This window comes from Prenolepis imparis, unplaced genomic scaffold (genome assembly GCF_030444845.1).
Source record: "Prenolepis imparis isolate NDT839.2.m4 unplaced genomic scaffold, iyPreImpa1.0 SCAF_1, whole genome shotgun sequence".
NCBI classification, from domain to species: Eukaryota; Metazoa; Arthropoda; class Insecta; order Hymenoptera; family Formicidae; genus Prenolepis; species Prenolepis imparis.
Genome location: NW_028141159.1, coordinates 24917947 through 24944388, shown reverse-complemented (window position 1 = coordinate 24944388; position 26442 = coordinate 24917947). Strand labels below are relative to the sequence as shown.

At 29.2% G+C, this 26442-nt stretch overlaps 2 protein-coding genes, 1 long non-coding RNA gene and 1 pseudogene across 6 annotated transcripts in view; 1 reads left to right on the top strand and 3 right to left on the bottom strand.

Annotated features, from left to right (window-relative positions):
- The window catches only part of LOC145937748 (uncharacterized), a 412856-nt gene that overhangs the window by 341435 nt on the left and 44979 nt on the right, over window positions 1-26442 (top strand). The gene's annotated exons all lie outside the window — the stretch shown is intronic.
- On the bottom strand, window positions 154-10817 carry LOC145937462 (uncharacterized). Of its 3 annotated transcripts, XM_083040486.1 has the most exons (11): window positions 10686-10817; window positions 10221-10355; window positions 3170-3397; window positions 2866-3069; window positions 2334-2396; window positions 2154-2219; window positions 1962-2009; window positions 1131-1378; window positions 872-1031; window positions 490-614; window positions 154-329 (listed from the first exon to the last, which is right to left on the bottom strand). In XM_083040486.1, the coding sequence occupies exons 3-11, from the start codon at window positions 3372-3374 to the stop codon at window positions 324-326; spliced, it is 1125 nt and encodes a 374-aa protein (XP_082896612.1). In that variant the 5' UTR covers window positions 3375-3397; window positions 10221-10355; window positions 10686-10817; the 3' UTR covers window positions 154-323. The 3 variants fall into 3 exon arrangements, with proteins under 3 accessions (XP_082896612.1, XP_082896606.1, XP_082896620.1); XM_083040480.1 differs by lacking the exons at window positions 10221-10355; window positions 10686-10817 and adding an exon at window positions 3476-3609; XM_083040494.1 differs by lacking the exons at window positions 10221-10355; window positions 10686-10817 and adding an exon at window positions 3476-3609 and having other exon boundaries at window positions 490-611.
- On the bottom strand, window positions 3392-5461 carry LOC145938300 (uncharacterized). Its single transcript, XM_083041799.1, has 4 exons — window positions 5317-5461; window positions 5011-5184; window positions 3476-4863; window positions 3392-3397 (listed from the first exon to the last, which is right to left on the bottom strand). Exons 1-4 carry the CDS (start codon window positions 5459-5461, stop codon window positions 3392-3394), a joined length of 1713 nt encoding a protein of 570 aa, XP_082897925.1.
- On the bottom strand, window positions 21209-26183 carry LOC145938293 (uncharacterized; annotated as a pseudogene). The gene is made up of 8 exons (XR_014425702.1): window positions 26157-26183; window positions 25639-25698; window positions 24025-24341; window positions 23589-23712; window positions 23378-23505; window positions 23003-23293; window positions 21860-22175; window positions 21209-21336 (listed from the first exon to the last, which is right to left on the bottom strand). The product of XR_014425702.1 is annotated as an uncharacterized LOC145938293 (transcript).

The following is a 26442-nucleotide window of genomic DNA, read 5'->3' as shown; positions in this document are numbered from 1 at the left end:
AAGCAGTGGTATCAACGCAGAGTACTACGAATAATACTATGAAATGAACTAACGATGATCTTTATCATCCTTATCACAATTGTCATAATTGTACGTTTGCACATTCAGTTTTTCTGGGACGCTATATACGCTATATGGTAAAACATACCATATCTTTCTTCAGATGAGACTTTTCCATTATTTCGAGCGGCGATGGCAGATACGTAAACAGTGGAAATCTCACGATGAGATAGCCCATGTACGACAATTGCACTAGACACATTTGACACAAATGACAGGCACATCCACGTCATATAAGTATTCATCAGTATGCTTCTGGCATCTTATTGCTGAAACAATGAAACAAACCATTCTTTTTAGTTTGGAGTTTAATGTCTCGAAAGAATGCGCAATCTTTGAAATGTGTATACAGAACCGTGTATACAGAATTAAGACCTATAAGACAGTAATAGATAATTATTAATAAATATATTTAACGTAAACCCTAACCTGCGTTGAATTATTTTGACGTCGTTTCTCATTCTCAAATCTGTGTTTTGCGTGTCGGAACCAATCTTTACATTTTATTTCAAAATCTTTCTCCGTAACGCAAGGGAATGTTTTCCTGACAACTTCTGCAACAAACAAACCACAGTTTTTATAAATGTTTTATTTTCAGTGTACTTTCATACTATTTCTATTGATAGAAATGCGTCTTCGCGATATCATATTTGCAGTAAACGAAAAAAATTGTTTTCAAAAAAATTTAATTTTTAGAATATTTAATTGCCAGAATGTTTAATAAATAACCTGATCTATTTATTTAAAAATTTTAATATTTATTGATATTTCAATATCCAAATTATGTTTGATAAACACTATTTGAACTTACTAAACATTAATTTCATTATTTCCATTTGATTAAGTTTTCGTTTTCCCTTTCCTCCTACCCAACTGTATAAACTAGCAACTTCATTTGTAAAAATATATAAAAGCATTCGTTTAGACATTTCTTCATAGGTACTTCCACCAATAGCTGCCAATATATTAAACTGAAAATTTGTAAAGCATGTACAAAATGAATGATATATGTTAAAAATGAATATATATATATATATGTTAATATGTATATATCACTTTACGTAACTCACCATACGTTCTTTTGAATTTTCCTCGTTTGAAGAAAGCGTACTCTGTAAAGATTCCATTTCTTCTATAGTTTTCAGAGGGAAAGACAATTTGCTTAATTCATCATCATTTGACATAGGGCTAAGACATTCTGGTGTCAGATTGCCACCATTTGAATTTATTTTAGTCGATAAAAGTTGATGTTGCTCAACAAGATTATTTATGTCAAATTTTATGTCTGCTAACATTCTCTCAATACGTTGAAGATAATCTAAGAATAACACAAATATATATAAATATAAAAATAAATTATACATATATATATATACAGGGTGTCCGGTGTTTCGCGTTTTCGTGGGCAGGTAGAGTGGGTCAAACCGAGTAGAAAACTACTCTACCATTTTGCGAAATTCGCAATAATTAATGAGATATTAATTAATAAAGATCGGCATAAAAATACGCGCGCCTACAAGCGCGCGGCGAGAAGAGACAGCCCAATGTTACGTTACTATGCACGCAGCGAGAAGAGACAGCCTAATGTTTTACGGTTACTAGGCACGCGACGAAATTTTTTTATGTATTGCGCTTAGCAACTGTAATATTGAACTGTCTCTTCTTGCTGCATGCATAGCGACCACGTAACACTGGGCTGTCTCTTCTCGCCGCGCGCTTGTAGGCGCGCGTATTGGTTGATCTTTATTAATTAATATCTCATTAATTATTGCGAATTTCGCAAAATGATAGAGTACTTTTCTACTCGGTTTGACCCATTCTACCTGCCCATGAAAGGTTTTACGCGAACCACCGGACACCCTGTATATATTATACATTGAGATATAAAATTATGTTCTTACTTTTAATTCCAATATATTCATCTCCTTTTAGTGTATTGTCGTGTGTATCTGAAAGAGTATAAAAATTATATTATCAGTGTATATACAAATATTTATAAGATATTACAAAACAGATTTAAAATAAAAAATAATCATCTAAATAATTGCTAACAGACATCTTGTCTAAAAATGTACGATATCGAATTGTCTTACTTTTAATTGTAGTATATTCCTCATTTTCTTTTTGTGTTTCATTGTGTGCATCTCCTTTGTATGTATCTGAAAGAATATATAAAATTGTATTATGAATGTACATACATAAATTTATACGATCTTATAATACAGAAAATTGTTGAAAGTATTAAATGATCAACTAAAGATGAATTGTCTTACTTTTAATACATTCTTTAGCTTCTTTTTGTGTAATATGTTTGCTTGAATCCCCTTTGTACGTATCTAAAAGAATATATAAAATTGTAAAAGTGTAAAAAAATATGTATCTCATATTTTCTCAATAATCTTATTCTATATTGTAAAAGGTCTTAAATATATATATATATATACATATATATTTAAGACCTTTTACAATATAGAATAAGATTATTGAGAAAATATGAGACAATATTAATATCGTGATAATTGGACGTATTTTGATATACACTGCTAGTACTAAAAATCTATAATATACGTTATACGTAATGTAAACTATAAATTTTCAATACTAACAGTGTATATCAATGCCCTATATTTATGGTTTATCAAAATTCAAAATATTCTTTAAATATGTTATTGCTCGACTATAAAGACAGATTCAAATGGTTCTTTTTTTTTAAATTTTTTTCAATGCAAACCATATTTACTGATCTCAAACATATCTCAAATATATCTCAAAAGACACGCGTGATAAAAACAATTTTAATATTACTTGTATAAACTCTAGGCGCTTTTGGATATGCTGGTAAGCATGATGGATTGCTATCATCACTTTCATCATCGGTATCGCTTTCATCATCAGTCTCAATCTGTTTTCTAGCTCTGACTTTTCTTTGTGTTTTATCATCAATATCAGTATTAACGTCGGAATTCATTTCAGCCTTTTTTACTTTACTGCGTGCTTCATTGTAGGAATCTAAAAATGATATATTATAATGATTTTTATAAACAATAGGTTTTTCATAATAGTTTGCAAACAAGACAGACAGTAAATTAAGAACTCTTGTGATACTTACCATATACACCAAATATTCGTTTAATTGGATACGTGAACCAATTGTCTTGAGGAGATTGCCGTTTTTTTATTGCTTTAATAATATCATGATCTGTTTTATAATTAGGATACGAACATTTCTTGTCTTTTTGTATCCAATTATCAGGTACTACTTGTATTCCATCCTCAAATTCTAGTAAATGGAATAGATTGTTCGGAAGAGCCATCTTCCAAATTAAATATATTAAATCTGAAAGATAAAAATGTATAAAATGTATGCAATGTATACAATATACATATCAACGAGAAAAAGAATAGATATACGTACATTATGCAACAATGGTAGAAGTACAAATAATGTATCAGAAATGTTGAATTTTACATATTTTATTTTCAGAGAAGTTAAAGGCCAGACCGATAAATGTTCATATCCTGTCGATTTATATATTCCTAACAAGGAGGAATTACATGGTTCGGTATATAAATCACTTAAATTGATAAATTTTCGACCAATAATGAAAAGATCATTAACAGCATTACTGACAATATTTTCTATGATAACAATCGAACCATCGTTTAAACCACAGCAATTATTTGGATTATGAATAGATAGGGTAAAATCTGCTCTTGAAAATGTTGAATATCGAGGACCATTCATTCCAGGCAACACTGGGCCCGCATTGTGTATTCCATGTACACCCATTTTTCTATGTTTTTTTTCAAACGATAAGCAATGTTCCAATTCTGTCAAACGATTGTGAATTTGTTGTAAAGGACGTTCAGCTTTTCTAAGATATTGTTTTATTTTTTTAAAATAATTTTCATATCGAAAAGCGCTGAATGTATCCAGGGGTCCAAATTTTCTAACATCTTCTGCCAAATGAATAAGTGCATGTATATTGTAAGATGCATAATGTGATCCATATAAGATTATAAATGACTGCACAAAGTGTTGTAGTAAAGACTCCGCATAAGTAATATGTAAAAGATCTGGAGAACACAATAGCCGAATGGCTACGTGTAATGTTAAAAAATTATTGTAGACATCTTTTTTCATATAATTTTTCAAAACAATGGGACCAGTATATAAAAGAAAAAGTCTGAATTCTGTGGCTTTCCATAAGCTCAAAAAATTTAATTCCCGTGGTCTACGGGCAAATTCTACGGGTTTCGATGATCGCATTTCAATAGACAATCTGGAAATACTGCTTATTGATTGTGCCGGCAGTCGAACATTTAATGGTCCGGATAACCAAAGATTCAAAATTTTCTTGACCACACCAATGCAAACCAAGTGCATATAATCCAATGGGATGTGACTTATCATTCCAAAATTCGGTATATCTGATAAAATACTCGACCCAGTGTGATGTTCTATCTGTCTTTGTATAAGGAAACTTTCATTTGTCCGACTAGTACAATTTATATCTGGGAAACACATTCTCCCACTAATATATTCACCTTCAGTTGTACATTTTGGACAACTAAAGTAACCGGTATGTCCTTTTGTGGCAGTTACAAAAGATTTTGCGGGTGCATCAGCAATTAATGAATCTATGGATACACGTATAGATTTTCCTTTATACTCAAGTCCTTCAGCTAGAATTTTTGCTTCATCCACAAAATCACGCAAAAATTCATTACAATCATACGGTTTCTTGGAACCATAGTAACAACCTATGATAAAAATATCAGAAAGGTTGGGTCTCACCGAGCCTAAAATAGGCCACAATTGATTAGTAGAGGATTTTGAAATTGGCAATCCATCTATACTGATTTGTACTGAAACTGAATCAACGTCATCTTGACTTTTTTGGAGAAACTGCATTATTCCTGATCTTAAGCCATTATGAAAGTATTCACCTGGTGTAACTCTCCGTACATTAGTATATTTTGGTGTTTTCAGCATTGTTTTAGAGTTTTTTGGCAAGTTATCAAAACCATGGTTTCTTAAAATTGACAATAATGCAGTAACTGCTGTATGTGATATTTGAAATTGTACTGCCCAGTTTGTTAAATCTTGCCTAATTGTTGCAGCTGTGGACGAACTTGTACAGTCAGCATTTTTCTTGTTATTAAAAGTGAATGCAATCGGACATAAATCCTCCAAATTTAAATTACTATTATAATCAAGATTATATGCAATATTTTCATTGTCAGGAACATTACAATATTGTCGTGGTGGTTCATTTCTTAGTGCAACATTTGTTGCCTGATCAAGCTCGTAATTGACATCAGTAATTACGTGTTCAATAATATCGCTTGAATTTTGTACATCGTGTACCTTAGCAAAATCCGTCGACAATTTATTCATATTTTCGGCAATTGTGATATTACGTGCATTGCATTTTAATCGATGATAATGTCTTTTTGACATCTCTGACAGTAATTTTCGTTTTGGCATGATTGATATTTTGGTATATCCTACAAAAATATTATAACTATCTTTTTCTGTTGTGTATAGATATTTAAATATTTTTTTAAAGTTAATTATATTACTTTTATAATAAATAATAAAACAATTTATGTTCTAAACACAAAACATAATATGTACTTATAACACACATCTTTGTAAAACAATAAAGATAAATCTTTACCGTAAAATTATTAATAAAAAACAAATATATTTTAATCGCAAATAGTAAAAAAATGGGCTGCTTTCGCGAAAAATCAAAATGAGATTCAATCTCATTGAAATTTTATTCAATGAAATTTCAGATTTGACCAATCACAGCGCAGGGTCATTTTAATCTGGATCATTTTGATTTTTCGCGAAAGCAGCCCTGATTAGAACCTTAATATACTTACAAGGGAATTGTCGGAAAATGTCCCTCATTGATTTTGATGCGATTTGGATATGTTGCAGAGGATCGAAAAATATTAGACCCATAATTTTTTTAGCTGTGTATCTCAATATCTAGAGGTTGAAACAACCCTTCGAAAATAACGGATTTTCGTTTTTAGCAAATATCTTCGAAAATATAAATATATAAAAAAATGTTTTATGCAAAACTTTTATGGTATTTTATACTTTTTACAATGGTGTAATCACATTTTTCGAAAATATCAAACTTTTTAATTTAGCCCCACCCATTTTTTTTGCAAAATTTAAAAATTTTATTAGAACAAAAATTTAAAAGCATTGAATGCCAAATCTATTCATGTAAATTAATAGTATGTTTCCACGATTTAATTTTTGTGAAAACGAGATAATATCGTACTATAGGTGCCGTGCTGTAGGTAGATGTTGCGTTATTTTTTTCAATTGCGCTAACATGTTACATGACAATCCCATAAAATAAAACCTCACAAAGATGAAAAAAAAAATTCGCCATATACCATACATAAAAAATATTCTTTAAAAAATTAATGTACCTCTAAAAAAATAATACTTTCTTCTAAAAAATTATGTATCTTTAAAAAATATAAAATTAAAGCTAAATATGAAATCAATTATTAATTAGTCAAGTATTTACAACTAGAAACAATTCAGTTTGTGAGAATTTGTATTGAATATTTGTCATAAAATCAATTTTGCTTATAGAAATATTAGGTATGATAGATTTTCTCAAAAAATTAAAATGCATTTTATTTTTATTAAGAAAAATCTAATTTTCAAAATATGTTTAATTTTGTATTGTATGTGGTATATAAAATTACACTATTATATTCCAAATAAATATTTTGTATGATATACATATATAATTGTACTGTTATGTTATATGTATACATCATTTTTTAGAAGATATATTATTTTTTATAGGTACATTATTTTTTTGAAAGATATTTTTTATGTACTTGACATATTTGTTTATCTTTGTGAAGTTTTGTTTAATAGGATCATGTCATATAACACATGTCAGGGCAACTAAAAAGAAATAACATAACACCTACCTATAGCGCGGCGCCTATAGTACTATGATATTATCGTTTTCACAAAAATTAAATCGTTGAAACATAATATTAATATACATGGTTGGATTTGGCATTTGATATTCTGCAATTTTTTTTATAAAATTTTTAAATTTTGCAAAAATTATATGGGTGGGAGGGAGAGGTAAATCATAAAATTTGACATTTTCGAAAAATTGTGAATACACCATTATAAAAAGTATAATAAATATACCATAAAACTTTTGTGCAAAAGATTTTTTCATATACTTAATATTTTCGAAAATATTTGCTAAAAATAAAATATCTGTTATTTTCAACAAGTTGTTTCAACCCCTAAACGTTGAGATACGCAACTAAAGAAAAATATGGATCTAATATTTTTGGATTTTCTACAACATATTTAAAGTGCATCAAAATTGTTAAGGGACACTTCCGACTGTTCTCTTATTAGACAAATCTGATAACCTTAAAAATATGACTTTAACACGATTTCAGAAATATTAATATTAAATTAATATTAAAATTTAAATAATTATAACATAAAATAAAAAGATACCGTATACTTTTTCAATTAAAATGTAGAAAGTAGAGAAAATGTATATTACATCAACAAAATTGTAATATGTATAATTGCTATACGATTATTTAACGATTATTTAACACGTATCACTTCTGTCACCACATCAGACATAGTGTAGTACAATGAGATAAGAACATCATGCATTTTATGTAAAAGTGATTGTATTAATGAATGTATATAAATACACTCAAATTAGAAATAATAAAGGACTATGAACCATTTCAAAACTAAAAACACTAAACAACTCTTAACAAATTTTACCACTACATCAAAAATTGGAGTTTCATAAAAAAAACATTCATAAAATAAGTTTTTGTAATATTAAGTCTAAGCATCAACCATATTATATATTTCATTAAAAATATATTGCGGCAAAACAGTAATAACACGGTGGTACACAAAATTCTCTTCCAAGTGTGATAGTACGTTTCTTGAGGATTTTTTCGCGCTGAACACAATGCCGTCGTCAGAATTTGCCTAGCACGTCAGGATTTTGAGTAAACTGATATGAAAGGGGCAAAAAATGGCGTTTTTAGTCATTTTTAACATTTTATTGCAGCTAAAAGAAAACTAATTTCTAAATATACTCAATGGCAGCTAAAAATATAATTCAAGAGCTTTCAAATGAATTTTGGTTCATGATCGTAAGATTCTTTTTATCAAGTTATACCTAAATTGAATTTTAGACATTCTGTATAATTTACAAGAAAGGTAAATACATACTTAGAAGCAAATAAAAAATAATTGTAATATAAATTTATTTTTAAAGAATAGGTCAAGTATATACTTTAGGTAAACTTTAATTAAGTAATATTTACCTTTCTTGTAAATTATACAGAATGTCTAAAATTCAAACAGTCATAACTTGATGAAAAAAATCGTACGATCATGAACCAAAATTTATTTGAAAGCTCTTGAATTATATTTTCAGATGCCGTTGAGTTTATTTAGAAATCAGTTTCTTTTAACCGCAAAAAAATATTACAAATAACAAAAAATGCCCCTTTTTTGCCCCTTTTATTTCAATTTACTCAAAATTCTGACGTGCTAGACAAAGTCTGACAACGGCATCGTGTTCAGCGCCAAAAAATATTCAGGAAACGTACTATCGCACTTCGGAGAGAAAGAAAAAGTAATTTTTTGTATCACTGTGTAATTGAATAAAACAAACAATATTAGCAATATGCTAGAAACACATTGCAATACGTTACAATATATCAACATTAATACGGTAGTGTTATTTGAGAAAACTACTATAATTTTAGATTTATCTTAAGAAGTGTGTATTCAGTAAATATTTAATTACTATGCTCCTTACTTTCAGGAAAAAAACTATTATTTATATTTTTTAAACAAAGTTGCTAAATTAATATTATCGTTTCTTATTTTAATTAAACACATATTAAATTTTTTCTTAAAAAATTTTAAATTGAAAAGCACACATATTCCATGTAGCACGCAACAATTTTTTTATTAAGGGAGAAAATCGTCAAAAGAATATAACAGCATTAATAAAAAAATTTATAATTTTTAATGCTGACATGCATATTAGAATTAAATGCAAATAATTCATTAATTGTAATTGAAAAACTACGAGAAACTGGTGAATTTGAATTTTGATTATGTAAAAGTTAACCATGTGAAAACATATTCTGACAAATAATGTTTATACAGGGTGTCTACTTAAATTTTGTAAAAAAATTCCCTGAGAATTTCTTGATAAAAATAAAAATATAAAACAAAAAATAATTTATTATAAACGTCTCAAAAAATACTAATTTATTTAAATAAATTTATTAAATTATTATTTATCTAATTATTTATTAAATAAATAAGCAGATTAATTTATTTAAATATAATCTATTGAAAAATTGAACAAATTTCCATGAAATTTATAATTTATATAAAATATTGGTACTAAAAATAGATTGTCAATAAAAAAAAATCACAAAAAACTTTAATAAAAACTTCAATATTGCCAAGATATGTTAGACATATGTTTCTTAAATACTAAATAGGAATAAAATTACTAAAAAGATTTTTTTAAAAATTCCCTGAATTCCAATCAAATTCCATTCCTTGATTTTTCAAGATTGAACAAAGTTCCAGAAATTACCAGGTTTTTTCCCGGGAGTATACACCCTGTTATAACATCTTCTAACTTTCATAATAGTTAATTTTAATAAATTACTATTGCTGGGGTGCTTAAATGAATAAAATAAATAAAATTGTAAAAAATGTTTAAGAGAAATATACTGAGATAGTACTAGCAATATAAGTAAAAAAGTAATATCCTAGAAATACTTAATATTGCAGCAATAACAGCAATAATACAAACAATAAAAGAAGAATATTAGTAATAAATTCTCATCATCATCACTAATGAAAGAAATACAATGGCAATGTTAGTAACAGAATGTAGTAACAGAATGTGTTGTCTTGCCAAAAATGATAATCATTGTACATTTTTTAACAGTTCATCCCTCGTATTAAGTATCAAATATATATGAGGAATAAAATATACAATCAAGACAAAAATCAGAAAAACGCAAAACAATAATTTATAAATTAATTCATATGACATGAAAAACATATATACCTGACAAATCCTGATGCCCAACTCTTTGAAACGCACAACGTTGAGATCTTTTTTGGAGGGTTAAAACTGTATGGCAAATACCAATGCCAGAATAAAATGTAAGACACGGTAGTCTTTCCCACTGTTGAAATTGCACTGCAACAAAATATTCAAATTTATTTAGATATATATGTAACTCTGAAAATATATTCAACACTATAATATAGTATTTATTCAATCTAAAGCGATAATAGCTAATATGACACGAAAACAGCTAATGTGACTGACAAAAATTTTGAATGAGAAGTATCGCAAATCAAGAATATATGAATTTATTATAATATATATATGAAATTATTATCGTCCTTAGTTATAGATAAAGATAAAACAAAGGCAAACATATATAAAGCAAAACTTTTATAATTAAAAAAGCAAGATTGCAAAAAAATATTTAATTATACTAAAAATAACTTATCAGAAACATACCTGACAAATTCCGATCCCAAATTCTTTGAAACGCACTAGATCGAGATCTTTTTTGGAAGGTTGAAACTACATGCCAAATACTGATGCCAGAATAAAATGGAAAACATTGTAGTTTTTCCGACTGTTGAAATTGCACTGCAACAAAATATTCAAATTTATTTAAATATATGCAACTCCAAAAATATATATATATATATATTCATCGCAAATATAGTATTTATTCAATCTAAAGCGACAGCATATATAACATGATAATAATAAGTTTTTAGAATGAGAAGTGATGCAAGTCAAAAAGATATATAAGTTTATTATCATCCTTACACAGTAAAAAAATTTGTGTTAAATTTAACACATTTCATATGTCCCAATTTATCCACTCTAATTTTAATATCAATTTAACAGAAGACAAATTTGTAAATAAATAACACACGTGAGTTCGGATCGAGACACCGTAGCGAGCAGACGTGTTTCGTCGCGGTATCAACAACCCAAGCGAACAATTGCGCGCGCACGCGTTCAAGTGTCTTCACAATAACTGTTCAGTGCTGTGCCTTAGTCTCAAAAATTTAATTTTTAGCCATCAAACTGCTGTTGCAGTTTGATTAGCTACACTCCAACAAAACTACGATCATGACCTCTGACTACAGGAGTCATGATGCACAACCTCTCCAAAGTTTGTCTCAACAACCGTCTCCCACAACCTACGCAGCCATCACAGGAAAAAACACCCGTCCAAAGTATGAACATGGTGTAATACTCGACTCCATCGAAGGTCTTACGATTGATGACTACATTGATGGGCTAGAGCAGCTGATCAACATCAACAACATTAGGTATCTCTCCAAAATATGCAAAGGACGAGTCGGCTGCTTTGTAACAAGTCAACTGATAGCCGACAGCTTAGCGAATAAAACAGTTAAAATTAAGGATAACATTCTCACTATCAGACCATACATCTCTAAAAATAAAAGGATAGTCATTTCCAACGTCTCTCCAGTCATCGAAAATGAGGCCATCATTGATGCCTTAAAAGCCAAAGGTATAAACATAGTGTCATCCATGACTGATATAAGGGCAAGCGCCACCAAACCAGGGCGAGCGCATATTCTTTCCTTCCGTCGACAAGTTTATATTCAAGAAGGAGACGAAAATCTTTTACCAGAATCGATGCAAATTACCTTCGAAGGTACACCTTATTGGATATATCTTAGTTCTGGTTCTATGAACTGCTTTGTCTGTAAACAAAGCGGTCACGTCGCGAAAACGTGTCCTAATAATTTTTCCAGCAACATAAATCACAACAGAGGCCTTCTCACTCAGCTCTCCCACTCATCAGAAGATAATCAAACTAACAACAGTGCTATTGTCCGAAATTCCGGAAACCTATTACCGAACAATTTGAAAAGACCACCGCCCCCGTCTACCAATTCTGATAACTCAAATGAACAATCTCCAGATAATCCTTCTAGTGTTTTGAATGGAGAAAGCAGTATCTCACAACAAAAAAACAACAGCTTCAAGATACCCCCTAAAAAGAAAAAATAGCTAAAGGGAAATTCAGCCAACGAAGACCTAGCTAACTATACCGTTGAAATCGAAAAGATTTTGAGTCCTATCAGAGAAGTGATTGAAAATCCTACGAATTCATGTCCTCTCGGTTATGAAGTATTTCTAAAATACTTGGTCGAAACTTTTGGCAAAGCAAATACTAATGAAATAGCAAGGCAGTACACCGACAATGTCGAAGGTCTCATTAATATGCTCACTCTTGTACACCAACACACCGACGACAGGACCCTAAAAAGCAGATGTACAAGGCTCACGAAGAAACTACGCCGTCTAGTATGCATCTCAGAAACTGATGAGAGCGATTCTTCATTAGGCACCTAAAATAATCGAACATAAAACCTTCTTCTAAGAAATAAGGATAATATGAACACCTGCGATAAGAATATCAAAATTATGTTCTGGAATCCACGGAGTATAGCCAACAAAAAAGAAGAGTTTGCGAAAATCATCCGTGATTATGATATAATCATCTGCGTTGAATCCTGGCTCAACAATAAAGCCAAAGACTTCAACTTTCCCGGCTTCAAGATCTTCAGAAGAGATCGTGTCTATGCCAACGGCGGCGGAATCCTTCTCGTCATACGTAACAACATTGCTTATACCGAAATAGTAAATCTTAACTGTTCTGATCAATGCGTTGAATTAGCAGGTATTTGCGTCACCAACCTTTATCCCAATCTAAATATCGTAGTTTGTTATCGAGCTCCAGGTAAAGTCCTTCCTCAATCTACTTGGGATGAAATTTTTAGTATGGCAAATAGTAACAATACGCTATTTGTGGGGGACTTCAACTCACACCACACTAATTGGAATTGTCCAAAAAACGACTCCAATGGCGAAAGACTTCTAGAAAGTATTAACAATTCGGACTTGTGTCTTCACAATACCGATACTGTAACGCATGTAACTGCATTTAGCTCAGTAACATCTAATCTTGATCTCGTGTTTTCTTCTACTGACATTGCGGATAAAATTCACGTTAATGTAAACGACGACACTTGGGGCTCCGATCATTTTCCTTTATTTATAGACTATATTACACAAAAAAGTATTTATCACAAGAAATCTTTAAATTTAAAATCTATACGAACCGACTGGGGTAAAATATCAGATCAATTAGAATCTAGCTACAACAAATTCTTCACTCTCGAATACGAACGCTCGACTGCCTCCGAAAAATATAAAATTTTTACTGAAGCCATCTGCAACGCGTTAATATTAAATACACCGAAAAAGAGAATAGTTAAGAACACGCAACATCGTAATCCCGTATCTTGGTGGGATCCCGAGTGTGACAAGGCCAAAAGACTGAGAACTGCCGCGTTTAAAAAGTGGAGATTTTCCCGGTCAGCAAACGACTTTATTGATTTAAAAACACAAATCGCTCAAACAAGGTATATCCTTAAACAAAAGAAAAGAAATAACTTCGTTAAATTTGCTGAAAACCTAAACGTAAATGCAAACCCTAAATATGTTTGGCAGACCGCTAAAATATTAAAAAACAAATGGATAAAAGTCAACCCCTCGCACAACTCGGAAAACCATCAAGAAAACAATCAAATAAACATCGCTCTTAATAAAATCAGTCCACCTTGGGTAGCCACTGATCCCAGCTGGCTTCCAGTATGTAAGGAAAATACGGACCTCAGCGAGACGTTCAGCTACCGAGAATTCAACGTTGCTCTCGATAGTAAAAATAACAGATCATCATGCGGATTAGACGGAATTGATTATGAAACGATTAAATTACTTCCGATAACATACAAACTCCTATTAGTTGACATATTCAATGAAATGTTTCAGACAAGTTCTTATCCCGATGACTGGAAAAAATCGTTCGTACACTTTATTAAAAAAACTGACCGGAAAAGCGTGCGACCCATAAGTTTAACATCATGTACATGCAAGGTCTTCGAAACGATGATTAAAAATAAATTGCAATGGTGGCTCGAAATAAATAACAAAATACCTATCAACCAATCCGGATTCCGCAAAGGTCAATCCACAATTGACAATTTAACCAATTTCTCAATAAAAATCGAAGAATCCTTTAGTATAAAACAAGACTTGTTTGCAGCCTTTCTCGATGTAGAAGGAGCTTTCGATAACATCAACTGCGAAATTCTAATAAACAAACTAGCTGATGTTGGTTGTTCGTCCAACTTAATTAAGTTTATAAAATTTTTGACATTTGACAGGCTCATATACACCGACTCTGATAAAGATAACCCAAGAGGCGTACACAAGGGAGTACCACAGGGAGGAGTACTAAGTCCTCTTTTGTACACTCTTTACGTCTCCTCGATTTGTGACAACATACCAAAAAGTGTATCTGTCTCCCAATTTGCCGATGACATCGCGCTATATTGCAATCGAGGAAGCAAAAAAACAGCCTCTGCCTTACTGGAAAAGTCAATCGCTATAATAAGCGACAACTTACATAAATTAGGACTAAATCTTGCACCTCATAAAACTATATATATATTCATTTTAATCGACGCAAAGTTAAGCCGGGGAGTTCCGAAATCAAAGTAAATGATATAACTATCAAATCTAGTGAGACTGTACGCTTCTTGGGTATTATTTTCGACCACAGACATTCTTTTAGGAACCACGTCAACAACGTTCATAAAAGAAGTCTCGTTGCGAGCAACATAATAAAGTATTTAAGAGGTACATGGTGGGGATCAAACCCTAACACTCTCTTAACTTTCTACAAGAGTTTCGTTCGCTCTATCATTGACTATGGTTGCTTTGTCTATTACCCCAAGCTTATTGAATCTAAAAAGAAACTTGAAAAAATTCAATTCAACGCGATCCGTCTTGCACTTGGCTTTCGCATCAGTACTCCAACGAACGTACTCCTAGCTGAATCCAAATTGCTAACCATAGAAGACCGAGCAAAATTCTTATGCTTATGCTATCTATCCAAAATATACTCTAATGAAGGCCTTCTCGTTCACTCTACCATTAAAAACTTTGATAAACTTATTACGAACAATAACAAAAAACCTATTAAATACCAACGCAAGTTCACTAACCGACCCTTGCAACAATGTATTGAAAACAATTAAGCGTGATACTAGCGAAATATATGCTAACAGACATTACAATGTATATACCTGCGACTACTCAGCACTGGTAAGCGATTTTGACATTGACATTGAGCTTGGCTCCAAACTAAGTAAATCTGCGACACCTGAGTCCATTTTAAAAAAATTCATTGCAAAGGATAATGCGATAGCAATCTACACCGACGGCAGCAAATCCAAAACTTCCTCCTCGACAGGCACAGCGTGTATTAGCGGGGATCTCGATGTTAGCGTATGTAACAGTGTAAATAAAAAAGCCTCCATTTTCTCCGCAGAATCCATCGCGATTCTTAATGCAGTTGATATAGCACTGAAATATCCTGGCGTTAATATCATTATCCTTACTGATTCACTAAGTGCACTTCTTGCAATCAAAAGCACTAAAATCAGCGTCAAAACCAACCCTTATATCCTAGAGATTAAAAAAAAGCTCACCGAGTCAATAAACAACAACCCATTGAACCGGAAAATTAAGTTATGCTGGGTTCCTGCACACCGAGGTCTAAATGGCAATGAAATTGCTGACCAATCTGCGAAGAATGCCTCAAGTTATTTGCCAGATCCGTCGATTAAAATTCCCTTTACTGATCTGAAGGAGTACTTCAAAACTAACGCACGCGAGAACACTTTTTCCCAAATTGCGACCAGCGGACAAACCAAAGGAACCCACTATTTTACTTATTATTTCGACACGAAAAGAACACCGTGGTTCTCCAAAACCTCACTTCCTAGGAAAATAATCTCGCTTATCAATAGATGTAGATCCGGGCATTACAATCTGGCTTCCTCCTTATTTAAAATTAACTTAACTGATAATACTCTATGTGAATGCGGTGAGGAATTCCAAGATCTCAACCATATATTGTGGCAATGTACTAATTACAATAAACAGCAATCTAATTTCTTGAAGAAACTTCGAGATCTAGGATTCCAGCTTCCCCTTACGTGCGAAACTCTACTTTCATCGCCCACCGAACGTATTTGTAAAGCGCTTTACTCGTTCTTTGCACATTGCGATAAAATAATCTAAGATCCGCCCGAAGATGTAAACAATGTAAACGAAATGTAAAAGTAAGCATTATAACCCAAAAAGGTTCTGAATGCTCAAATAAAATAAAAAAAAAAAAAAAAAAATAACACACGTAATATGTGAAAAAATAACACAAAAATGTAACACTTGGATGTTATCTGGAAATAAAGTTTATGTTAAATTAACATACTTGTAAAGTTAAATTTAATTAAAATAAAATGTTATTTTTACATTTTTTAAAGTAGTTGTTTAAAGATTTTAATGAAATTAAAATGTTAAATTTACACAGCCGGTGTGTTAAGAATTTTATATTTCAACGTTAAAAAAATGTTAACGTAACATTTTTTAAATGTTAACGTAACATTTTTTAAATGTTAACGCAACATTTTTGAAATGTTAACGTAACATTTTTGAAATGTCAGCGTTAATTTTTTAAATGTTAACGTAACATTTTTGAAATGTCAGCGTTAATTTTTTAAATGTTAACGTTACATTTTTTAAATGTTAACGCAATATTTTTGAAATGTCGGCGTTACATTTTTGAAATGTTAACGTTACATTTTTGAAATGTTAACGTTACATTTTCTAAATATTAATGTTACATTTTTAAAATGTTTATTGCTATTATTATAGTATTATAATACTAATATATTAATATTATTTATTGTTATATAACATAAAATAACACATTTTTCCACAAAGTGTTTTATTTATTATAGAAATGTTATCGGATACATTTGACAAAATTGCACATTTTAATAATAGTCAATCAAATTTATAATCTGTTCCTTATTTGAAGAAACAGATTACAATTGTATAAAAATTACAAATTACTCTGTTACAATAACCGTATCATTTTCTGATGTCTTATACATTTCCCAAGCTTTGGTAAATGGCAAATTGACCATTTTCATTATAAAGAAGGAAGAATTATTTTTTATGATGTATCCCAAATTTAGTGGAGATATGTCAATAGTATTCCAACTTTCATATAAAACATATATTGTAGAATTTAAAGAAAAATATAATTTTGTTTTACCAAAATTCGGAAACTTTTCAGAAAAAGATGTACATATAAATTTATTTAATTTTATATTTGTACTTCTAAATTGTACGTTTTTTCCAACGTAAATTAATGTATTTAATGTAATATTTAAATGTTCTGCAATTATTGCTCCATAGTCTGTAGACTTCAAATGTTCCTTTTTAAAATTTTGGAGGATTGGCTGTTCCTCAATAAAATTACACTTATTTTTCCACTCATAGTTAATATATTTTTGATGACGTAACGATAAAGTAAACGCAATATCTTTAAAGTTTTTTAATTTATGAGCTAAATCTTTAAAATAACCATTTTTAGCTTCAAATCGCATAGTCCAGTAGCTCTTGGAGGGCCCATTTTTTCTATTATAGTAGGATAATGCGTAATTATATGATCTTTTGGAGTTAATAGAACAGAAAATTCTTTTATTACAAGTTCATGATGTTCTTTTATCGTTATTTGTAAATCATGTAACATATTAGGCGTAATTTTTGGTGATAAAACAATCTTTAACATTTTTATGAGTAATAAAATTATTTTCCATTTATTGAAATTTTCTCCCAGTTTTGGAACTATATCTTCTAGAATTAAAGGCAAAAATATTGTTAAACAAAGAGTTTGTGCTGCACGTTGTTCAATTGAATTTGACTTTTTATTAAAATGTATAATGCTTGGAAGATTTTTTCTATTACAAAAGCCATAATCAAACGCTTGTACTTTATCATTTAAATTATTTAAAGTCCAGATTTATTACAAAAATCTATGAATAATTTTAGATCTCTGTGGCAAATGCCCTCCAAAAAATCATGCATTACATCAATGTTGAGATTTTCGGAAACTTTAAAATAAGCTATATTTAACAAAGCACTTTTATGTTTTATTCCAAAAAAATTAAATGTATCGCTGTTCGCATAGTTTCGTTGATATGATAAATGACAAAAACTTTCTGTTGTTCGTAATAAATTTAAATCTTCAACACATGCTTTTTGGGCATGTTCTTTATGCATTGTACAAATTTTACAATAGTGATGAGAATTGAAAGATTCATTCATGCCAAGCAACATAGTTCCAGCTAAATTATCGCAAGACAAAGATATTAATGTACCTTTCACATAAGTATTCAGAGGTTCAATAAATATTCCTTGCTTTTCTAGAATTTTAATGTCATTTACAATGACCTCTAAGACAGGATTTATACCAAATTTTTTAATATTAGCATTATAACTTAAAGCTACTAAAAAAATATTTTGCAACATTGAATTAATATGAATAGGAAAATTATTAATTGTAAAATAAAACGCTCCAATTTTATGAATTCCAGCTTTGCTTCCTAAAGGACTACATACCTCAAATTCATCAAAATAAAGTTGAATCTGAATTGCGTTCTTATTTATTTGGAAAAAAGGATTAGTTTTATAAACTGTACCATCAATGAAATTAGTGTAAACATTATTATTTTCAAAAATATTATTTGTAAAGAATTGTTGACTAGCTTCATTATTTAATATAAATTGAAGAGTTTCTAATATAGGTATATATGTAAAAGTACGTGTAACTGGAACTTGTCTATAGCATTGTGCTGTACTGTCGTATTTTTTTTTCATTCCAACACCATGAGCTTTCTGGATAGGCTGTACAAAATTTTGTGGCAAATTTTTATTTCGTTTATATACAGTCATGTGATTGTCAAATGCATATCTAAAGTCATGAGCAAGATTTTGACGTTCGTCTAAATGTGAAAGTGATATAATATCATCAATGAGTGGAAAAATTATATTTGATGTTGATTCTAAAATACTTGTTATAATAAGATCAGGTAAACCTAAAGAATATAATAAGTGTGTTACGTAATTAGATATATTTTCTTGCATTAGTTGCTTTTTCTCAGTCTCTGACTTATTTGATGTTACAGTTTCATTTTCAATCAAATCACAATTATCATTAATATCAATTTCTTCAAAAATCTCAACATTTTCAGCATTTGATTTTTCATAAGCGTTACTTTTGGAAAGTATATTTTTTTTTGGAGAATACATTTTTTCAAATGTTTTGTAAAGCCACAATATGTTCTAAAAACGGCAGGGCAATTTGTACAACTCGTACATTTTAAAATAAGATTAGAGCTCTCAAACAGCATATGTACATTACGTAAGTGACGACATATATCTTTGATTTGTAATGTTTTATATTCGCATAAGTAACACTGAAGAGACATTTTTAATTATAATTACGTTGGAAAAAGCGTACAAAGGAAAAATGAAATTTATAATAAATATTATATTATAATAAGGTTAAGAGTATTTTATTGACCAACACTGGCTAAAGTAATAATTCTTATATTACGACGTTTCGACCCTAAATTGGGTTCTTGGAAACGCGCATAAAAGAACATAACTCTAACATCAAAAAACATGAAAGTAATTATTCGGTGATTAGTAAGCATAGATCGTCGCTTAATCATGATTTCGATTGGTCTAATGTATCGATCCTACATAATGAAGCTAACTTGAAAAAGAGAGAAATAAGCGAAATGATTTTTATTAAAAAGCAAAAGAATTCTATAAATTCGCAAAGGGACACTGAAAATTTAAATTCAATTTATGACACTATTCTCAAATAATTTTAGTCCCATCCAACGCATTTTTTAATTATATTTTTAATTCAAATTACCTTTAATTATTCAATTTTAATATTACTTATAATTCTTTCGATACATATCCTACTATGGGTTTATAGAGTCCTTTAGCTTTATTATTGTAATTGTGTTTATTTCTATTTTAATTATTTGACTTTGAATGCTCTCAAAACAATGTCTCTGACTTACTGTTAGTTATACACGTCAAAAATAAACACCATATCTCAGTTTGATACTGACTATGATTCTGTCAATTTTAACTCACATTTTAACATAACATCATGTGCGTATAGGGTTTACCACATTACATTAAAGAATAGGTATTACTAATTACAATATTACTACTATAAATCAAAAGGGTTATCTAAATGTATTAACGACTCTGTATTGTGATCAATTTTTGTAGCCTGAAGAGGACCCAATTTAGGGTCGAAACGTCGTAATAAAAGAATTATTACTTTAGCCAGTGTTGGTCAATAAAATACTCTTAACCTTGTTTTCAAAATTCGACTGGCAATCACATCTTACATTTTATTATATTATAAACTTATTTTTTAAATAAATAAAAAATTATATATATACCTTTCTTTTAATATTTGCATTTTTATACTCACAAAAATAAAAAAAAAACTTTAACTCTTGCATGAATATCAATGTTCAATATTTTAATACTTATATATTATTTCTATAATCTCTTAAATAATATGAGAATGTTATATTATGTTTAATTAAATTGTTTGAATGATACCTTTAATTTAACGATAATTTGTTTTTTGTTACCTCAAGTTTCGTGTGTACTTCAATCACTTTACTCGTACATTTACTTGGAATCATGTAGAAATAGTGTTGTAGAAAAATCCAAAAATTTTTAAGATCGTTCTCAAATTCTACATGAAAAGCATAGTGAGCCTTGAAAAGGTAATCAATTGATTTAATAATATCGTTCGTTGGTAATAAAATAAATTTCTTGTCTATTTCAAGAAAATATTGTTCAGGTGCTATTTTATTAGGACCAACAACAATAATTCTTGGTTGATTTACGTTTTCATTTGAATGCAAGGGTGTCCCATTCTGAAAAGTAAAACAATTAATGTTACATTGCGATTATTGTAAATAAAATTAATAATTGTAAAAAAAATAATTTTAATCTTTTACCTGTACAAAAACAATCAATTTTCTAATTATATTATTTGTTTTATCTCTTGTAGCTAATTTTTTTCCTCTTGCTGTTGGTGGTAATAATAGTGCCAAGGCAATAAATGAGTTAGTAATAAGATTCCATTCTTAAAAATAAAATATTAAAACACATTAAAAATCAATATTAATAATATTAATATGTAATTTCCATATAAAAAAATTAACGTACCAAGAGGAATTTTATTTTTTTCAGTTTTAAAAACTGACAAAATAGCATCGATATATTGTGGATATATTTTACAAAATCTATCTTGATCAATTTCAGGAAAAAGTAGATTAAATTCTACATCAATCTAAATAAAAAAAATTTATTAAAAATCTAGTTTTAAAAATAAAAGGAATGCGCAGAAAAAAATTTCTATATGATGTTGCTATTTGTAAATCAAACAAGTTTTATACACTTCAGCTTGGCAAGAATATAGTTATAATATGAAATAATTATGTATATGTAAAATATGGGAAATTTTATTACGTGATAATAAATTATATAAAAATAAATTAAGAAAAATTAGTAATTAACCATAACAAAAATTGTAAAATTTAGCTTTTGAGTTAAAAAGGCGCAAGATAACTTTTATTATATTTTTACAATTAAGTAATGGTGCTTACCAGTTCAGGCATATCCAGAAATCTTGGAAATACGTTAAAAAAATTCTTATTTAGATATAAATATCGACGAACTTTAAAAGTTTCTTTAGTTTTCTCTATAATCTGGTCTTTCTGTTCTAATGTTGCATGTTTCATAAAATTGATTGAATCTTTAATGATGTCCGATTCATCAACAGGCTCAGTCGTTATATTATTATCAATATTTTCTTTTTGTTTGTTATCCACAATTACTTTTGAGATGCTTCCCTTTCGTTGTACATTTGATAAACGTGAAGCAATATATCCAGTCCCAGATTTTAGGATTATAAAAGTGTTCCTATAAAATTATATTAATAAACAATTATGCACAATGCAAAAGTATAAAATATTCTCTTTGATATGTATACAGATATATACATAAATAAATAATATATTATTTGTATGTTTCTAATAGTACTCTCATGTTAATCAATTTACAAAAACTAAAAATTGCTTTCTATTTGTAATGTATACAAGCAAAACCAAGTTATTCTTTTTTAAATACTGTTGATAAATAGAAGCAACATTGTAATTGTCTATTTCTGCAAAACTGTTATTAATTGTAAGTTGTTTCTTTTAATATTTTACATGTATGAAATAATGAAATCCAGATCTATTTATAGATGATACAAAGAAATAGAAAGATTTCAACATATTTTTATATTATATTTTTAAATTAAGTTTGAAAGTAATAAGAATGCAGCCTACAAAGTGATAGAAAAACAGTAGAATATGTATAATTAAAAAGTAAAAAATTATTGATTAATTGTGCTTAAGTAAACATAAGTTGGAATTCGGACATGAATTTGATTTGGACAAAACCTAATATATTACATAATGAGAAATATGTGAAAAAGAGAGAAATCGCGGAAATGTTGTATATTAAAAAATTATTTTTTAAATAAACAAAAAATTATATATATACCTTTCTTTTAATATTTGCATTTTTATACTCACAAAAATAAAAAAAGAAAACTTTAACTCTTGCATGAATATCAATGTTCAATATTTTAATACTTATATATTATTTCTATAATCTCTTAAATAATATGAGAAAGTTATATTATGTTTAATTAAATTGTTTGAATGATACCTTTAATTTAACGATAATTTGTTTTTTGTTACCTCAAGTTTCGTGTGTATTTCAATCACTTTACTCGTACATTTACTTGGAATCATGTAGAAATAGTGTTGTAGAAAAATCCAAAAATTTTTAAGATCGTTCTCAAATTCTACATGAAAAGCATAGTGAGCCTTGAAAAGGTAATCAATTGATTTAATAATATCGTTCGTTGGTAATAAAATAAATTTCTTGTCTATTTCAAGAAAATATTGTTCAGGTGCTATTTTATTAGGACCAACAACAATAATTCTTGGTTGATTTACGTTTTCATTTGAATGCAAGGGTGTCCCATTCTGAAAAGTAAAACAATTAATGTTACATTGCGATTATTGTAAATAAAATTAATAATTGTAAAAAAAATAATTTTAATCTTTTACCTGTACAAAAACAATCAATTTTCTAATTATATTATTTGTTTTATCTCTTGTAGCTAATTTTTTTCCTCTTGCTGTTGGTGGTAATAATAGTGCCAAGGCAATAAATGAGTTAGTAATAAGATTCCATTCTTAAAAATAAAATATTAAAACACATTAAAAATCAATATTAATAATATTAATATGTAATTTCCATATAAAAAAATTAACGTACCAAGAGGAATTTTATTTTTTTCAGTTTTAAAAACTGACAAAATAGCATCGATATATTGTGGATATATTTTACAAAATCTATCTTGATCAATTTCAGGAAAAAGTAGATTAAATTCTACATCAATCTAAATAAAAAAAATTTATTAAAAATCTAGTTTTAAAAATAAAAGGAATGCGCAGAAAAAAATTTCTATATGATGTTGCTATTTGTAAATCAAACAAGTTTTATACACTTCAGCTTGGCAAGAATATAGTTATAATATGAAATAATTATGTATATGTAAAATATGGGAAATTTTATTACGTGATAATAAATTATATAAAAATAAATTAAGAAAAATTAGTAATTAACCATAACATTGTAAAATTTAGCTTTTGAGTTAAAAAGGCGCAAGTTAACTTTTATTATATTTTTACAATTAAGTAATGGTGCTTACCAGTTCAGGCATATCCAGAAATCTTGGAAATACGTTAAAAAAATTCTTATTTAGATATAAATATCGACGAACTTTAAAAGTTTCTTTAGTTTTCTCTATAATCTGGTCTTTCTGTTCTAATGTTGCATGTTTCATAAAATTGATTGAATCTTTAATGATGTCCGATTCATCAACAGGCTCAGTCGTTATATTATTATCAATATTTTCTTTTTGTTTGTTATCCACAATTACTTTTGAGATGCTTCCCTTTCGTTGTACATTTGATAAACGTGAAGCAATATATCCAGTCCCAGTTTTTTAGGATTATAAAAGTGTTCCTATAAAATTATATTAATAAACAATTATGCACAATGCAAAAGTATAAAATATTCTCTTTGATATGTATACAGATATATACATAAATAAATAATATATTATTTGTATGTTTCTAATAGTACTCTCATGTTAATCAATTTACAAAAACTAAAAATTGCTTTCTATTTGTAATGTATACAAGCAAAACCAAGTTATTCTTTTTTAAATACTGTTGATAAATAGAAGCAACATTGTAATTGTCTATTTCTGCAAAACTATTATTAATTGTAAGTTGTTTCTTTTAATATTTTACATGTATGAAATAATGAAATCCAGATCTATTTATAGATGATACAAAGAAATAGAAAGATTTCAACATATTTTTATATTATATTTTTAAATTAAGTTTGAAAGTAATAAGAATGCAGCCTACAAAGTGATAGAAAAACAGTAGAATATGTATAATTAAAAAGTAAAAAATTATTGATTAATTGTGCTTAAGTAAACATAAGTTGGAATTCGGACATGAATTTGATTTGGACAAAACCTAATATATTACATAATGAGAAATATGTGAAAAAGAGAGAAATCGCGGAAATGTTGTATATTAAAAAATTCAATAATACATCCTATAAATCAACCTACAAAAGGACATAGATAGCTTAAATAAAATCTATGACAAAATAATAAAGGTCGTTTAGCTTGGTTTCCTATTTTTATATTTCAGTCACTGACAAAGTTTCATACTGATACAATGTTTCTCTCTCTTTAAAATTCAACAAGATGTTAATGATTTGTTTTAACTCAAATTTGTGAAGTGTTTCAATAAGAACGTATGTACTCAAAATTACATAATGAGCAGAATTTATAGCAAATCCATTTATGTATATTACTGTTTTTTTGTATTCAAACCGTTTTTTTTTTTAAATTAATTATTATTTCAGTTTATACTTCAAAGGACCACAACCATATGGTCGAAGCGTCGTAACTTCTATTAAATAAACAAATTTTAGCTATTTTGGTCGATTAATTTACAACTACCCCTTTGATTATTGTACTAGCGATATAAAAACAACTTAAAAAATTAAAATTTTTATTAATTATTTTATTATTTTAATAATTTTTAAAATTAAAAAGAGATACTCACTAGACCCATAATTCCTCCCTGACAGGTTCGGGAGGATATGATTCCTCGCCGAACAATTTTCTGAGGCAGAAGACGTCATCTCACCAGTAATCCTGTGCCCATTCCACGATCCCCTCCGCGTCGTCCCATAGCTCGGCCAATTCCCACCGATCGCACCACCGATAATTTCGTACTTGTTCCATATGTCGAAGATTAAGGTATCCACCGATTTGGACGGATTCCTCGGTTATCTTCTGAAAATCGACAAAATATTTAGTAGATAATATTAATAAACAAATTTATTATATAATAATAAAAACTTACCGGCATTGTGAATATAAGGAACAGAGTCCTCAATAAATTTTCTAGCAGGTGGGTCTTCCAAGATATTATATCTATTATTTCATGAAGTCCTAAAGGACATTCTTGTTAAAAAAATATTTGGGCCCAAAATGTCTCTCGATCCAAAAGGCATTTTGCACTGCACTTAATAACTTAGCTCGATGACACTTAGCGATACTTAGCTCGGCGACTGCTTTAAACTTTGTGATGAACATCGCAGAGACAGACCCTCTCTCCATAAGCTTCAGCCTCATCCCCTCAGATAAATCGCAGTAATAAATATCTGTTTATAAATTCGAGCGGTTGGACATCAGCGCTCACCGTAATGCTATACGCCATACGCTGTTTTGTTTATACCTGCGGAAAGGACCATGAGAACACTTAGGCCGACATTCATAGTCCGATCTTATATTTAAGATCATCTTAAGTCTGGTCAGAGGTTGACTTAAGATCCCATTCAACCAATCAAATGGCTGCGTAGCATCTCATGCTCGGACTTAAGACGATCTTAAATATAAGATCGGACTATGAATACCGGCCTTAGAAGAGAGAGAGCGTGAGGCGTTTACGAGAGATAGCGCGAGGCGTTCATGAGAGAGCGTGAGGTATACGAAAGAGAGAGATAGCGCGAGGCTAGGGACCGTGAGAGAGATAGC